This window comes from Stegostoma tigrinum, chromosome 21, assembly GCF_030684315.1.
Source record: "Stegostoma tigrinum isolate sSteTig4 chromosome 21, sSteTig4.hap1, whole genome shotgun sequence".
In the NCBI taxonomy this organism is placed as follows: Eukaryota; Metazoa; Chordata; class Chondrichthyes; order Orectolobiformes; family Stegostomatidae; genus Stegostoma; species Stegostoma tigrinum.
In genome coordinates, this window is record NC_081374.1 from 7,017,679 (window position 1) to 7,033,901 (window position 16,223).

General features: G+C 44.7%; 1 protein-coding gene across 1 annotated transcript in view; it reads left to right on the top strand.

Annotated features, from left to right (window-relative positions):
- The window catches only part of LOC125462886 (ETS domain-containing protein Elk-4-like), a 59,331-nt gene that overhangs the window by 29,814 nt on the left and 13,294 nt on the right, over positions 1 to 16,223 (top strand). The window contains exons 2-3 of the mRNA XM_048553347.2: positions 8,933 to 9,154; positions 12,445 to 13,287. Coding sequence (XP_048409304.1) covers positions 8,948 to 9,154; positions 12,445 to 13,287 — 1,050 coding nt within the window. The 5' untranslated portion in view covers positions 8,933 to 8,947. The remainder of the gene's footprint in view (positions 1 to 8,932; positions 9,155 to 12,444; positions 13,288 to 16,223) is intronic.

Genomic DNA, 16,223 nt, shown 5'->3' on the forward strand with positions numbered 1-16,223 from the left:
TAGGGATGCAGGGATACAGGATTGATTATTCTGGAGTAATGTACAGGACATTATTCATCCTTCAGCCAACATAGCTAAATAATGCAAAAGGTAGACAAACAGAAGGCTGGAAGAACGCAGCCGGCCAGGCAGCTTCTGCAGAAAAGGAGCAGTCAATGTTTCGGGTAATACCCTTCTTCAGGACTGGATGTAGGGGCAGGGGGAGCTGCAGTAAATGGTGGGGGAGGGGTAGGGACACAATGTTGGAGACTGGTGGACACTGGTATTTGGGACAACCTGGTTGGTCAATGAAAGGGATGAATCCGGTTGGGAGCTAGAAGGGTGGAAAGGAAGGGAGGAGGTGGGGCTGGAAAGAGAGCAGGGGGATGAGTGGGAGGGTTACCTGTAGGCCTTGAGGGATGAGATGGTGGTGAAGACAGGAGTTGAGGAAAGTCACGTGGCTGTAGTGGTAGATTTGTTTCATGGTGCGGTCGAAGAGCTAAAGGACTGAAGAGATCACAGCTGTGTGGCAGCGAGAAAAGGGCTCACTGAGTTCACATCTGTTTGTCTACCTTGGATTTCAGCATCTACAGATTTTTTTCTCTAAATAATTGACAAACAGTCAGCAATGCCCTACTTTTAATGTGCTCTTACTGTGCTCCACTTAACTGCCAAAACTCCTACATTATACTGGTGACTTCACTTTCAAAACTGTGAAAGGTGCTATATTAATGCAAATTCTTTCTCTCTGCTACATAAACAAATAGTAATCTGGCTTCAATGAGTCATAGACTGCTTCAAGGCCCCCTGCAGGGGTGATTTCTGATTTACTCACACAACAGAGTTTAGATTAATTTGTTATTAGACGCATCCTGTTTAATCCATTTGTGAGGAATTTTTCCAACAATTTGTTTGTCATTAGCAATCTCCTCTGCCCTGATTTAGTGATCATAATTTATGTTTAAAGCACTAGTCCTTTAACCACTGACATGCCAAATTTATTTTGGAAAGCCTTTGAATTGATCAAAATATATTCCATTTTGATCCTTTTCTGATTGGATTTCGAGCCTTTACACCCTGCAATCTTGCGTTCATCTCTGCAGACCATATCCTAATGTAGCAGATCTTCACTCATCAACCTCTGCAAATCATTGGCCCAGGATTGACAAATTCTCATCATTATTTTCAAACTTGGCCAAACAGCCAGTTTGTGATTAAGACTGGTGCCAACCATATGGGTTTAATTCCTGAACGAACCAAGTCACCATGAGAGGTCTGTCTTCTCAACCTCTTCCCTGACCTGAGGCACGGTCAGCCTCAGGTTAAATTCATCCACAAGGACCAAGACAATTTCCAGGTTTTGGCTGACAAGTGGCTGGTAACACCTAAGCTGTACAAGTGCCAGACAATGGCCACCCCCAATGACAGAGAATCTAACCATCGCCCGTCAACATTCAATGGCATTACCATCACTGAATCCCCCACGATCGATATCCTGGCAGTTCTCAGTGCACAGAAATTGATGTCGACTACCCAAATAAAAGCTATGTTACAAGAACAGGTCAGGGGCTAGAAATCCCTCAGTGAGTAACTCACCTCCTGACTCCCCAATGCCTTTCCACCATCTACATGTCAGGAGTGTGATGGAATACTCCCCACTTGCCTGGATGGGTGCAGCCCCAACAACACTCAAGAAGCTTGACACCATCCAGGACAAAGCAGCCCGCTTGATTGGCACCACATCCACAAACATTCACACCCTCTGTCACCGCTTGGTAGCAGCAGTGCATACCATCTACAAGATTTACTCTAGAAATTCACCAAAGTTCTTCAGACAGCATCTTCCAAACTGACACCACTGTCATTTAGAAGGACATAGCAAGCGAGACATGATAACACCCCTACCTGCAGACCACTCATCATCCTGACTTGAAAATATATCGCCGTTCCTCAACTGTCACTGGGTCGAAACCATGAAATTCTCTCTCCCTAAGGGCATTGTGGGTTCATCTAGAGCAATGGTTAGTAGCCATTTAAAAAGACAGCTCACTACCACATTCTCAAGGAGGAACTAGAGCAGGACAATGATTATTGGCCCAGCCAGTAATGCCCATATCTTCAGAATGAATTTTTAAAAGTTCTCTCCCTCTCCATTTTAAACCAACCTGTTCAGGCATGTTATCTCTGGAGTAGTTAGGATTTGATCCAGGGCCTCTTTGGCCCAGAGGGAGGGGCACTAACACTGTGCCATAAGAGCCCATCTCATTGTTTTATAGGTCAATTCCCTCAGTCACCATCGCAGGGCTGTGGGAGAATTGTGGACCTGACAATGCTACCTGAGATTGTAAGAACCTCCATTAAAATACTGAACAGCCTGTTGGATCGTGTTCTGGTGTGGGGTCTTTGGGTGATAATGCAAGCTCAGGTCAGAATCCTTTGTGACTGTGAAACTATGTGTATTGTGACATTTTACGTTTGGAGGTAACGCTACAAAATAACACATTACAAATTGCACAGCATCCAACATGTTGGGAGAAGACTGAAGCATGACGATAACTCTCATGATTTTGTAGGCCTCAATCAGGTCCCCCCTCAACCTTCATCTTTCTAATGTAAATAATCCTAATCTACTCAACCTCTCTTCATAGCTAGTGCCCTTCATACCAGGCAACATCCTGGTGAACCTCCTCTGCACCCTCTCCAAAGCATCCACATCCTTTTGGTAATGTGGCGACCAGAACCGTACACAGTGCTCCGAATGTGGCCGAACCAAAGTCCTATGCAACTGTAACATGACCTGCCAACTCTTGTACTCAATACCCCGTCCAATGAAGGAAATCATGTCATATGTCTTCTTGACCATTCTATCCACCTGCGTTGCCACCTTCCGGGTACAATGACTTGAACACCCAGATCTCTCTGTGCGTCAATTGTCCCCAGGGCTTTTCCATTTACTGTATAGTTCGCCCTTGAATTGGATCTTCCAAAATGTATCACCTCGCATTTGCCCGGATTGAACTCCATCTGCCATTTCTCTGCCCAACTCTCCAGTCTATCTGTATTCTGCTGTAATCTCCGACAGTCCCCTTCACTAACTGCTACTCCAACAATCTTAGTGTCATTCCAGATCAGGCCAGACCAGAGAAGGAACTGCCGTTTCCTTCCATAAAGGATATTAGTGGATCAGGTGAGTTCTAATGAGAATGGAGCAGAGATACCAATGGTCACTAACAATGTACACAGCTGTTTGGAGGGCCCACACTTGCTAGTTGCTTCCAAGAATCATTCCCACACAGAGAGGTCTCCTCAACTGCAGGAAAACATTCAAAGCAAAGAAGGTCACCGTTACCGAGATTAAAGTTTTGACATGTTTCAATTAATTAATATTCTACCCGGTGCTGTGGTGGGATTTGAACCCCTGTCAAACTAGAGGGTATAGATTTAAGGTGAGAGGGGGAAAATTTAAAAGGGACCCATGGGTATATGAATAGGATATGGGCCAAATACTGGTAAATGGGTCTAGATTAATTTAGGATATCTGGTCAGTATGGACAAGTTGGATCAAAGGGTCTGTTTCCGCGCTGTACAGCTCGATGATTCTATGACTCATTAAGCTGGCAGCTCTGGATTACCAGTCTACTGCTCTTACCACTACTTCACCCGAATGACCATTGTCTTATAGCCTTACGCAAGTTACTCAGACACAGGCTTCTTTGAAAGGCATTCAGTGCAAATTCACCATCAAAGCTTAAAGTACAGGACATATAAAAGAGTCTTGCATTATTGTGAAATTAGAAAATTGAGAGATGAACTAACTAAAGTTGGGATAAAGGAATTTCATTCACTAGATACTAATAGAGGAATTGAGTCCTTTGGACATGTTGAGATTTAAATTTAATGTTAGAAGAAACCCATCTAGGAGTAAAATCTGGGACTCTGGTCCACACGAAGTATAAATCTAGAATTCACATTCACTAGATGGCAATAAATGCTGGGGGGCAACTGAGAGATTGTTGTTGGCTAGGAATATTGATGGATACAGATCAATGATGGATGAAAGGAGAAGTGGCAAAATTTAATTCTAATCTGATTGAAAAAGATGGAGGGGCTGAATGTCCTCTTCCTATTCCTATCCACATCTTGCTTTGCTGAAGGGCTGAGGGCACTGTACAGGATTGGCTGTTTAATCAATAAACCACAATCATTGATTTTTCAATGCAATATTTAGTTAAAGTGGTTTCAAAACATCAATCCTCAGTGTAAACCACACGCCAACAGCTGACTTTTAAATCTTTCAATTTAGATTTGATCGAGCTGAGGATGTTGTACTTGGAGAAGAACTATTCTGAATCATGTTTTAGGTTGGGAGAGAAGATCCCACTGCTCTATGCCACAACTCCAGAAAAGCGCCTCCTATTGTATCAGTGTAACATTTCCTATTGATTTCATTAAAGCACTGACCAATTTACTGAGCACCATGCCTCATAGTAGCAAAGAATTGTGTCATTGTCTTCCATGTTTACCTTTGAAACCAACTCTTTGGAATCCTTGGCTTTGTAAATAAATAAATATGTGAATGGAAGCATTAAATACAAAAACATGGAAGATATGCTGAATTCTCAAAACCCATTAAAAGACCAACTATATTGGCCTCAGTTGGTGTATTGTGTCCCACCTGGAGTTTCACATGTGTGAAATATAGAGTCCCATTTGCAATTCTGGTGTGGCTCAGTTAGGCATGCGCACATCACATTTCACGCTAAATAAATGTAAAACTGAGTAAAGATTTACTCCAGTATCATCCTTCACCAGGGAGTTGCAGGTAGATAGGATAGTGAAGGAGGCATGTGGTTTGCTTGCCCTTACAGATCAGTGCATTGAGTACAGGAGTTGGGGTGTCACGTTGCAGCTGTACAGGGCATTAGTTAGGCCACTTTGGAATAACGCATTCAATTCTCCCCCTATAATTGTGAAACTTGAGATGGTGCAGAAACGATTTACAAAGATGTTGCCAGGGTTGGAGGGTTTGTGCTGCAGGGAGAGGTTAAAAAGGCTGGGACTATTTTCACTGGAGTGTTGGAGTCTGAGGGGTGACCTTATAAAAGATTGTAAAATCATGAGGGTAATAGATAGCGTGAACAGCCAAAGTTATTTCCCCCAAGTAGGGGAGTCTAGAACTAGAGGGCACAGGTTTAAGGTGAGAGGGGAAAGATTTAACAGGCACCCAAGGAACAACATTTTCACGCAGACAGTGATGCATGTATGGAACAAGGTGTCAGAGGAAGTAGGGGTGGCTGGTACAATTGCAGCATTTAAAAGGCATCTGGATGGGTACAGGAATAGGAAGGATTTAGAGAGATATGGGCCAAATTCTGGCAAATGGGACTGGATTAATTGGGGATATCTGGTCGGCATGGACGAGTTAGACTAAAGGGCTATATATCTGTGCTATATATCTCTATGAATCTGTAACTAGATTTTTGGAAACTGAAATAGTTGTACTGAATGTTGCCTTAAGCTTTAGAAAATAGATAGGAAACTACACGGTGAATGTTTAAAAGAGACTACTTTGGCATCCAGTTTCCAGACCCTGCACAAAAAAGATTTACAAAGGGTCTCAGTTACAAGTGTAGATTGGAGAAGATGAGACTTGTTTTCTTTTAAGCAAAGGAAGTTATGGGGAGATTTCATAAAGTTAATCAAAATTAGGAGTGTTTTGAGAAAGTTGATAGGGAGACAAACTGTTTCCATTGGTAGAAAAGTTGGTAACCATAGGAAACAGAGATAAGACAAGTTAAGACTCTGTTCGATAGAGTGTATATCTCTGCCACACTTTGTTAACTCAGTATTATTACAATTATGTAATTCTTTCTTGAGGCTCTTCCCTGCCTGATTGATGCTCTGTTACTACAAAGCTAAAGTTAACCCTTTCGACTGAAGACCTTCCATCTCACTGAGGAAGCTTCAAGCCCAGTCAGGATACATCAACCTGCTCTGAAAACTCAGCACACAGTTTGTTAGTTATGGCAAGTTCCACTGCAGCAGCTGAGACTATTCACTACATTCTAAAACAACAGACAACATTCTTAGAAATAAGTACTTTTGCCCTATCTCTTGAAGTTCATGGATCATGTCTTAAAAAATCCAGGATCCAAATCCACATCTTTGTTTAAAACTAATCAGTTTCTCTGTGTCATGACTTACTAGGGTTGTGCACTAGAAATCAAGCCCTATTGTTATTCCTGGAGGCATCAGAAATGTGAATCGAGTTTTAGCCAAACCATCCAAAGTGTCTGATTTGCTTAACGAAGGAACCTGAATGAAAACGCTGCAGGTTTCTGTTTTTAACAAGAAAATAACTTTATAATGACCAATTTGTCTTCACATGCAGACAAACATCATGTGGATGGTAAGGGTGGTTAAGTAACAAAGCAGGGAAACATAGTTCAGAAGCACCAGTCTAGGCCACAGGAGGTTTTCAATTCTTTTTAGTTCTTTGTTGGTGACATAAGGTTGTTTGTATACAACCATGTTGTGGAGGATGAGGTGACAGGGTGATAATGTCACTGACACATAATCCAGAACGTGGAATTAGATCCCACGGTAACATAGTGAATTTAGCTAAAATAATCTGGAATAAATAAATTAGCCCAATGGTGAGCGCGTAGCCCCTGTCAATTTTCATCAAAACCCACTAATGTTCTTTAAGGAAATAAATCGGCCATCCTTATCCAGTCTGGTCTACATGTAACTCCACATCCATAACAATGTGGTTGGCATGTGACAGCGAGGGATGGGAAATAAATGCTGAATTAGCCAGTGATATTCACATCCTGTGAACACCAAACAAAACAATGCTCTCTTTAATTTGCTGCTTGAGAGTTTGTCCTTTCATGGTCTCTCTAGGCTTTTATTGCTCCTTCAACAGGGGTTTTGCAGAGAAAGGTGACTGCAAGGCAAATAATTGTTCCTGGAGACTTTCTAATATCTCCACACAGGAGAGTGAGAGAGACATAGAGAGAGATTTTGCAATGTTCCTTTTGTAGACCAAATTTTTCTCTGCTGAACTGGCCACACTCAAGTGCGGTCACCTAGTCAGAAGCTAACAAAAATATTATAAAGCAATTGACCCCCTACTTCAGATCTCATTGCCCCAAGCTGTCCAGTTTTGTTCTCAACATTCTGGAGGAAATTAACACTGTGCTCAACTCAAAATATGCTTCAACGAACATGATTTTAAAAACTTGTTGCCATTCCTTTTATTTGTCGAGTCTCCTTGGTCGAAAGCAGTTTCTTTTTTAAGCCCACAGTCCAAAACATAACGTAAAAAGATGTGAACTTCACATCGTCAGGCTGAACAATATCTGTGTACCAAGTCTTATTGAAATATAGCCCTTAATTTCTGAGATACTTTGTTTGCCAGTGAAGAGACCAACAAACAGAGGTGTAAACATTGACTTCTGTCCACTTTCAGTGTAATGATATACACTATAAACAGGCAGGCGATGAGCAATAATTCAAATTTCTAGCATCCACAGTATTCTATTTTTATATGAGATGAGATGAATCTTCTGAACATAGTAGGTTTTTATGATCCAGAACAAGAAGATTCAACAATAATTTTTGAAAGCGAATTTAATTTATGTTTGAAAAGGAGAAACTGCAGATTTACAGGGAAATAGCAGACTTAGAGATTTGGCTCAAATGGCCTCATCCACACTGTAAAATTCTATGTTTCTATTTATGTATAGTTCACAAATATGTGAAAGATTCATGTTGAACTGTAGCTAACTTCATTCATGTCGACAAGACAAGCTTTCTGTCATTTTCTCTGCTTGGCTGCATAATATCAGGCAAATATGCCTTTAATGCATCACTGAACCATTCTCAAACATCCCTGATCTGTAACTCTCAGTGAGCACTGCCTGGGTGGCTTGAATTAAGGTAAGAAATGGGAGGAGCTAGGATTGTTCTCCTTAAGTCAGAGAAGGTTTTTTTTGAGGAGATTTCACAGGGATGTTCAAAATCTTGAATGGTTCTGCAAAAGTACATGCTGATAAACTATTTCCAGTCTCCGAACAGACAGTAACCAAATGACATAGATTTTAGATGATAGCCAGGAAAATTGGAGCAACGCAAGGACTAATTGTTTTCAAGCCTTCCCGAGCCTGGTGGAAGCAGAATTAATAATCATTTTTTAAGAGAGAATTTGGGAGCGATGTATAAATGGGAATAAACACAGGGTTATGGAGAAACAGCAGATGAATAGTTGTTTCAAACAGCTAGCACAAGTCTGAAAGGCTGAATGGCCTCCTTCAGCACTCCAGCGTTCTATCAGCCTGTGAATTATGACTGAATGCCATCTAGAGACTGCGTGACAACATTGCAGCCATCTTCAGTCAACCGAAAACCAGCAAAAATCCCGTAAGACATGTCAAAACTTGTCTTTTCATTTCTCTGTTGTTGTTTATCCTCAGGTATTTCTATTTTTACCTTTGATTTCCACTGTTTTCTAAAAGAATCTTGCAAGTCCTTATTTACTGACCCTTCTGCTCTTTCATTCTAGTTACAATTTATTTGACCTTCTTTCTATTTCTTTGTCATATGCCCTGTTCCCCTCCTTTAGAGTCACAGGGATTTTGCAGCATGGATAAAGGCCCTTCAGCTCATCATGACTGTGCTGGTCATCAAATATCATCTATTCTAATTCCATTGTCCAACACTTGGCCCACAGTCCCGGACATTACAGTATTTCGAGTGTTCATCTAAATAGCTAAATATCTTAAGGGTCCCTGTCTCCACCATTGTTTTAGGCAGTGAGTTCCAAATAACATTTGGCTGAAAAGACTTTTCGTCAAATCCTCTCTAAACCTCCTGCTCCTTACCTTAAAGCTGCGTCTTCTGGTATCTCTCGGGGTCAGCTCTTTAACCAGTTTTCCTTCCTGACCCACAGGTGGCAGCACCAACCATGGACAGCACCATCACACTTTGGCAGTTCCTGCTGCAACTTCTCCTGGAACCTAAGAACGACCACCTGATCTGCTGGACATCAAATGATGGCGAGTTCAAACTGCTCAAGGCTGAGGACGTAGCCAAACTGTGGGGATTTCGTAAAAACAAACCCAACATGAATTATGATAAGCTGAGTAGAGCTCTGCGATATTATTATGATAAGGTACAGGCTATGATTTCCATGTTTGGACAACATGGTCTGGGGCAAAGCAGGTCACCCTTTTTCAAATCACATGAGAACTCAAATCCATTGGTGGCTCAGTGGTTAGCACTGCTGCCTTACAATGCTAAGGACCCAGGCTGTATTCCACCCTTGGGTGCCTGTCTGTGTGGAGTTTGCACGTTCTCCATGTGTCTGCGTGGGCTTCCTCCAGGTGCTCCAGTTTCCTCCCACAGTCCAAATATATGCAGGCTAGGTGGACTAGCAGGGATATTAGGGTGGGTTTAGATGGCATGCTGTTTGGAGGGTCAGTGCAGGCTTGATGGACTGAGTGGTCTCTGTGTGCACTCTAGGGATTCTAAGCTGGGGAAGGCTATTTGGCCCCTCTAGCCCACTCTACTATCAGCATAGTTGGCTTATGTTGTCTGTTTTTTTTGCCTCAGATCCAAATCTTTGGATTCTCTTCATGTCTGATGTTTGCAGCCTTGAATGTATGCATGCACAGAGCTCCAGGAATAGGATTGGGATTAGGCTGAGGCCTGGCTATGTATCTGCCCTTCCTTGCCTGCGCAGTCTATATCTGACAGAGGCCAGTAGGAATGTAAGGACCTCTGAAACTGGAGAGTTGCTGGCAAATGGTTGAATAGCTGCCTTCTGAGACAGATCACTCTCCTCGCACCAGGATTTCTGGGAGCTTTAATTGAACTCCCCTCACGGCAGTCGGAAAACCAGACAACAGGAAGGATGCTGTCTGATGAGAAAATACCAGCTCTGTGCCCCCATGGCCACTCCCAAAAATAACCTTGCTGGGTATTTTCTGGTTTTCCAAGAGTGACACATCTGGAAAAGATGAAGTCTCCCAATAAGATTTTCTTCTTCAGAAGATGGCAAATGGTGGAATTTGAATTTAATAAGGAATCAAAAGTCTAATGATGACCATTGATCCACTGTTGATTGTTGCAAAAACGCATCTGGTTCACTAATGTCCTTTAGGGAAGGAAGCTGCCATCCTTACCTGGTCTGGCCTACACATGACTCCAGACCCACAGCAATGCGGTTTCACTTTTAACTGCCCTTTGGGTAATTAGGGATGGACAATAAATGTCAACCTGATCAGTGGCATCAATGTCTCATGAATGAATAAAAAGAGTCATTTCAGACCTGAAATGTTAACTCTGTTTCTCTCTCCACAGATGTTGCCAGACCTACTGAGTTTCTCCAACACACTCTGTTCTTTATTGCAGGGAGGAGTTAGGCAGCCCTTTCTCTTTGTTTATAGGGGATGATAGAACTGGTAAAATAATCTAAGGGTAGCCCAGGACAAATTACAGGTGTCAGGTTGCTTGATAATTTTCATCTTCAGACCAATTAGAATTTTGCTACAGCTAATGGATTAGGATTATTCCACGGCACAACATCGTGGGCCGAAGGGCCTGTACTGTGCTGTATTGTTCTATTTCTATGTTCTATGTTCTAAAGGTATACAAGGATATGGAGCCATGATTTTTGTGCATGATACTATAAACTCGGGGTAGAATGGCCTCCTGTTCCCATCTCCCTAATTTTTACATCACTGGAATCATTGATGTGAATGCTATCCTTACATAAATACTAGTGTTAGCATCGTGGTAACATTGCTGGGCTAAGGGTGGCACATTGGCTCAGTGAGTAGTGTTACTCAATCACAGCACCAGGGATCTACGTTCGATTCCATCCTCAGGCGACGAGCGTTATGGGGTTTATGCATTTTCCCCATGTTTGTCTGGGTTTCCTCCTACAGTCCAAAGATGTGCAGGTTAGGTGGATTGGCCATGCCAAATTTCCCATAGTGCCTAGGGATGTGCAGGCTAGGTGGGTTAACCGTGGGAAAGGCAGGTTGCAAGGATAGGATGAGGTTGTGGGTCTGGGTGGGATGCTTTTCAGAGGGCCTGTGTGGTCATGATGGTCAGATTGGCCTGCTTCCACACTGTCGGGATTCAATTGTTCTAAAGGCCAAGGCTATTAATACCATAAAACAAAGGTGCAGAAGAAGACAATTCAACACATTGAATCTGTTCCACCATTCATTGAGATGATGGCTGATCTGATAATTCTCAACTCACTGCCTTGCCTTTTCTTTGTGACCCCTGATTAAACATCTGCCTATCCTCAGCCTTGAATATACTTAATGACCCAGACTTGACAGCCCTCTGTGGTAAAGAATTCCAAAGATTCACTGCCCTCTGAGAAAAGAAATTCTCCTACATCTCCATCTTAAATCTGCCACCCGTTACTCTGAGATCGTGTCCTTCAAACCAAGTTTCTCCATAGGAGAATAAACATTTCCACATCTACCCTGTCAAGTCCCCTGAGAATCTTACAGGTTTTGATGCAGTTGTCTCTTATTCTATAAACCCCAATGAATACAGGCCCAATCTACTCTGTTAAACAGTCCCTCTGCACCTGGGACTAGCCTGCTGAACCTTCTCTGGATGACCTCCAATGCCTGTAGATCTTTGACTTGATAAAGGACTAAAAACTATTGCAGTGGAAGCTTGGGCTTAAATCCTAACGTGACAGTTTAGGAACTTAATGTTAAATTGAAGCTAGTCTCAATAGACTGTGTAACTACTGCGAATTCATAATGTACTGTAGAGAGGGAAATCTGCCATCTTTACCTGGTCTGACCTACATGTTACCCCAGAACCTGCTATTAAGCCGCTCTGAAATGACTCAGAGAGCTACTCAGTTCAAGGGCAGTCAGGATAGGTGACAAAAGCTGGTCTTCTCTGTTCTTCTGATGCTGCCTGGCCTGCTGTGTTCCTTCAGCTCCACACTGTGTTATCTCTGACTGCAGCATCAGCAATTCTTACTAACTCTGGTCATGCTAGTGATGCCCATAGTTCATAAAAGGATAAATTTGAAAATGAAAATGTTCTCTGGAGTTTGCATATTCTCCCTGTGTCTCCATTGGTTTCCTCTAGATGCCCCGGTCACTTCATATAGTCCAAAGGTGTGTAGGTTGGAGTGGATTGGCCATGCTAAATTGCCCGTAGTATCCAGGGATGATATGCAGGCTAGCAGGGTTAGCCATGGGAAAGGCAGGGCTACAGGGTTAGGATAGTGGGGCAGGTTCAGGTGGGATGCTGTTCAGAGGATCAGAGTAGACATGATAGACCGAAATAGCCCCGTTCTACACTGTAGGGATTCAATGTTGATCTGAATTGAGCTGTAATTCCAGGAGTCCATCTTGGTGGGAGAGTCAGAATTTTAGAATTATTTGCTTCATTCTGATCTTTTTGTTTATTCTGCAGAACATTATTAAAAAAGTGAATGGACAGAAATTTGTCTATAAGTTTGTGTGCTATCCGGAGATATTGAACATGGATTTTAACATGGTGGGCAGGTCTGAGAAAGGAATCGACACAGCTTTGCCTGATATGAGTCGGCCACAAAAGGACAAGGAAAACCATAGCCAGGAGAAAGCAACCTCCTCCTCCAAGATCTCAAGCCGCAACGACTACATCCGCTCAGGGCTCTACTCATCTTTCACTTTGAACTCGCTACAAACCAATCCCAACATCTTCAAGTCCATTAAAATCGAGAACCCTGGGGATAAGCTGCCTGAAGAGAAAAAGAAGAAGCTACCCGCTCAGGAGCCTGTCACAGTCATTAAATTTGTTACCAACCCACCAAAAAGGGAGACACCAGTCTCTGTGGTAGAACCGGCGGCGGTGCCCTCGGTCGCGGTGACCCCACCAAACCCAGCATCATCGGAGGAGTCCCTGACAGTGCCAAACATTGTCACATCCTTCGCCTCGACTCCATCCTCCATCTCGCCTCCCACGCCTCTGCCCTTGAGCCCTGGCTCACCCATTTTAGAGCCCTCGCTGGATCCAGCTGCTGGTTTGGCCGTGGAGACTGAGCTGACCACCAGCCCCTCGGATGACCTGACACAGCCTCTGGAGCTCTCCTCGGATGGGGAAGATCCGTCGTCGGACAACCCGGAAACCAGGCATCAGAAGGGTCGGTCAAAGAAGCCAAAGGGGCTAGAGCTGACTCCGGCCTTGGTTATTACCAGCAGTGACCCAAGCCCTCTGGCCCTGCCGAGTCCTCCTCTCCCGGCAGCATCATTGACACCCGCCTATTTAACCCAGGTCAGCCACCTTCAATTTTCTTCAGTCCTCATGTTTATTTCTCACTCGGTTTAATGGAACTTCTGGTCTCACTCCAACTGACAATGCCACCCTATTTGATAATGTATTTTGAAAAAGAACTTGACATAATAGTTGCAGGATTGGCACAGTGGCTCAGTGGTTAGCACTGCACCCTCACAGCGCCCATAGACTACCCTCAGGGGTCTGTCTGAGTGGGGTTAGCACATTCTCCCTGTGCCTCTGTGGGTTTTCTTCAGGCGCTCCAGTTTTATCCCACAGTCCACAGAGGTGCAGACTGGGTGGATTGGCCATGCTAAATTGCCCCAAGTGTCCAGGCATGTGTAGATTAGGTGGATTTGCCATGGGAAATGGAGGGAAGTGTCTGGGTAGGACGCTCTTCAGAGGTTCGACGTAGACAAAGTGGGCCAAATTGTCTGCGTCCACACTGCAGGGATTCTGGGAGTACGTGCTGCTTCCCTTTGAACCTAGCCATCTACTAAGGGTTAACAAGGCATCGAGCTGGATGAACACAACAGGCCAAGCAGCATCAAAGGAGCAGGAAAGCTGACGTTTCGGGACCAGAACCACCTTCTTAGAACATAGAACAGTACAGCGCAGAACACGCCCTTCGGCCCTCAATGTTGCACCAACCTGTGAGCTAATCTAAGCCTATCCCCCTACACTATCCCATCATCATCCATCTGCTTATACAAGGACTGTTTAAATGCCCCTAATGTGGCTGCGTTCACTACATTGGCAGGCAGGGCGTTCCACACCCTTACCACACTCAGAGTAAAGAACCTGCCTCTGACATCTGTCTTATATCTGTCACCCCTCAATTTGTAGATATGCCCCCTCGTACAAGCTGACGTCATCATCCTAGGAAAACGACTGTCATTGTCCACCCTATCTAATCCTCTGATCATCTCATATGTCTCTATTAAATCCCCTCTTAGCCTTCTTCAGAAATGGGGGAGGGGAAGAGGGTTCTGAATCAAATAGGGAGAGAGGGGGAGGCGGATAGAGGAGAAGCTAGGTGGAGAGGAGACAGACCAGTCAAAGAGGTGGGGATGGAGCCAGTAAAGTGAGTGTGGGTGGGGAGGTAGGGAGGGGATTGGTCAGTCCAGGGAGGACAGACAGGTCAAAGGGGTGGGATGAGGCTAGTAGGTAGGAGATGGGGGTGGAGCATGAGGTGGGAGGAGGGGATAGGTGGGAGAAAGGACCGGTTAGGGAGGTGGGGACAAGTTGAGCTAGTTTTGAGATGCAGTAGGGGACGAGGAGATTTTGAAGCTTGTGAAGCCCTCATTGATACCATTTGGCTGCAGGGTTCCCAAGCGGAATATGAGTTGCTGTTCCTGCAACCTTCGGGTGGCATCATTGTGGAACTGCAGGACGCCCAAGATGGACATGTCATCTAAGGAACGGGAGGGGGAGTTGAAATGGTTCGCGACTGGCAGGTGTAGCTGTTTATTACGAACCAAGCGGAGGTGTTCCGCAAAGTGGTTCCCAAGCCTTTGCTTGGTTTCTCCGATGTAGAAGAGGCCACAACAGGAACAGCGGATACAGTATACCACATGGCCAGATGTGGAAAATCTTCTTGGGGCCTGGGATGGGTGTGAGGGGGAGGTGTAGGGGCAGGTGTAGCATTTCCTGTGGTTGCAGAGAAAAGTGCCGGGTGTGGTGGGGCTGGATGGGAGTGTGGAGCGAACAAGGGAGTCACAGAGAGCGTGGTCCCTCCAGAAAGCAGATAAGGGTGCAGAGGGAAAAATGTTTTGTGTGGTGGGGTTGGATTGCAGATGGCAGAAGTGTTGGAGAATGATGCATTGGATCTAGAGTTTGGTGGGGTGGTACATGAGGATGAGGGTGATTCTGTTTTGGTTGTTATTGCGGGGACGGGGTGTGAGGGATGAGTTGTGGGAAATGCGGAAGACACGGTCAAGGGTGTTCTTGACCACTGACCGGGGGGTGATGTTACGATCCTTGAGAAACGAGGACATCTGAGATGTTAGGGAGTGGAATGCCTCATCAGGTGCATACGTGCAGTTGTATAGGGACTGAACGTCCAGGATGAGGCATTCTACTCCCAAGCATCTCAGATGTCCTCATTTTTCCATGTGGTATACTGTATCCGCTGTTCCCGTTGTTGTCTCCCTTACATTGGGGAAACCAAGCGGAGGCTTGGGGATCGCTTTGCAGAAAACCTACACTCGGTTCGCCCTAAACAACTGCACCTCCCGGTCGTGAACCATTTCAACTCCCCCTCCCATTCCTCAGACGACATGTCCATCCTGGGCCTCCTGCAGTGCCCCAATGATGCCACCTGAAGGTTGCAGGAACAGCAACTCATATTCCGCCTGGGAACCCTGCAGCCTAATGGTATCAATGTGGACTTCACCAGCTTCAAAATCCCCCCTCCCCCGACTGCATCCCAAAACCAACCCAGCTTGTCTCCACCTCCCTAACCTGTCCTTCCTCTCACCTATCCCCTCCTCCCACCTCAATCCCCACCACCATCTCCTACTGACTACCCTCATCCCGCCCTCTTGACCTATCCCCTCCCTAACGCCCCACCTGCACTCACCTTTACTGGCTCCATCCCCGCCTCTTTGACCTGTCTGTCTCTTCTCCACCTATCTGCTTTTCTATCCATCTTCAATCCGCACACCCCCTCTTTCCCTATTTATTTCAGAACCCTCTTCCCCTCCCCCATTTCTGAAGTAGGGTATGGGCCCAAAACATCAGCTTTCCTGCTCCTCTGATGCTGCTCGGCCTGCTGTGTTCATCCAGCTTTACACCTTGTTATCTCGGATTCTCTAGCATCGGCAGTTCCCAGCATCTCTGAATCTATTTTAAATCAACTAAGAGTTCCTTACATCACTTGGCTGGATGGATTGCTGGTAATGCAGAGTGACAAACAACAGTAAGATTTGAATTCC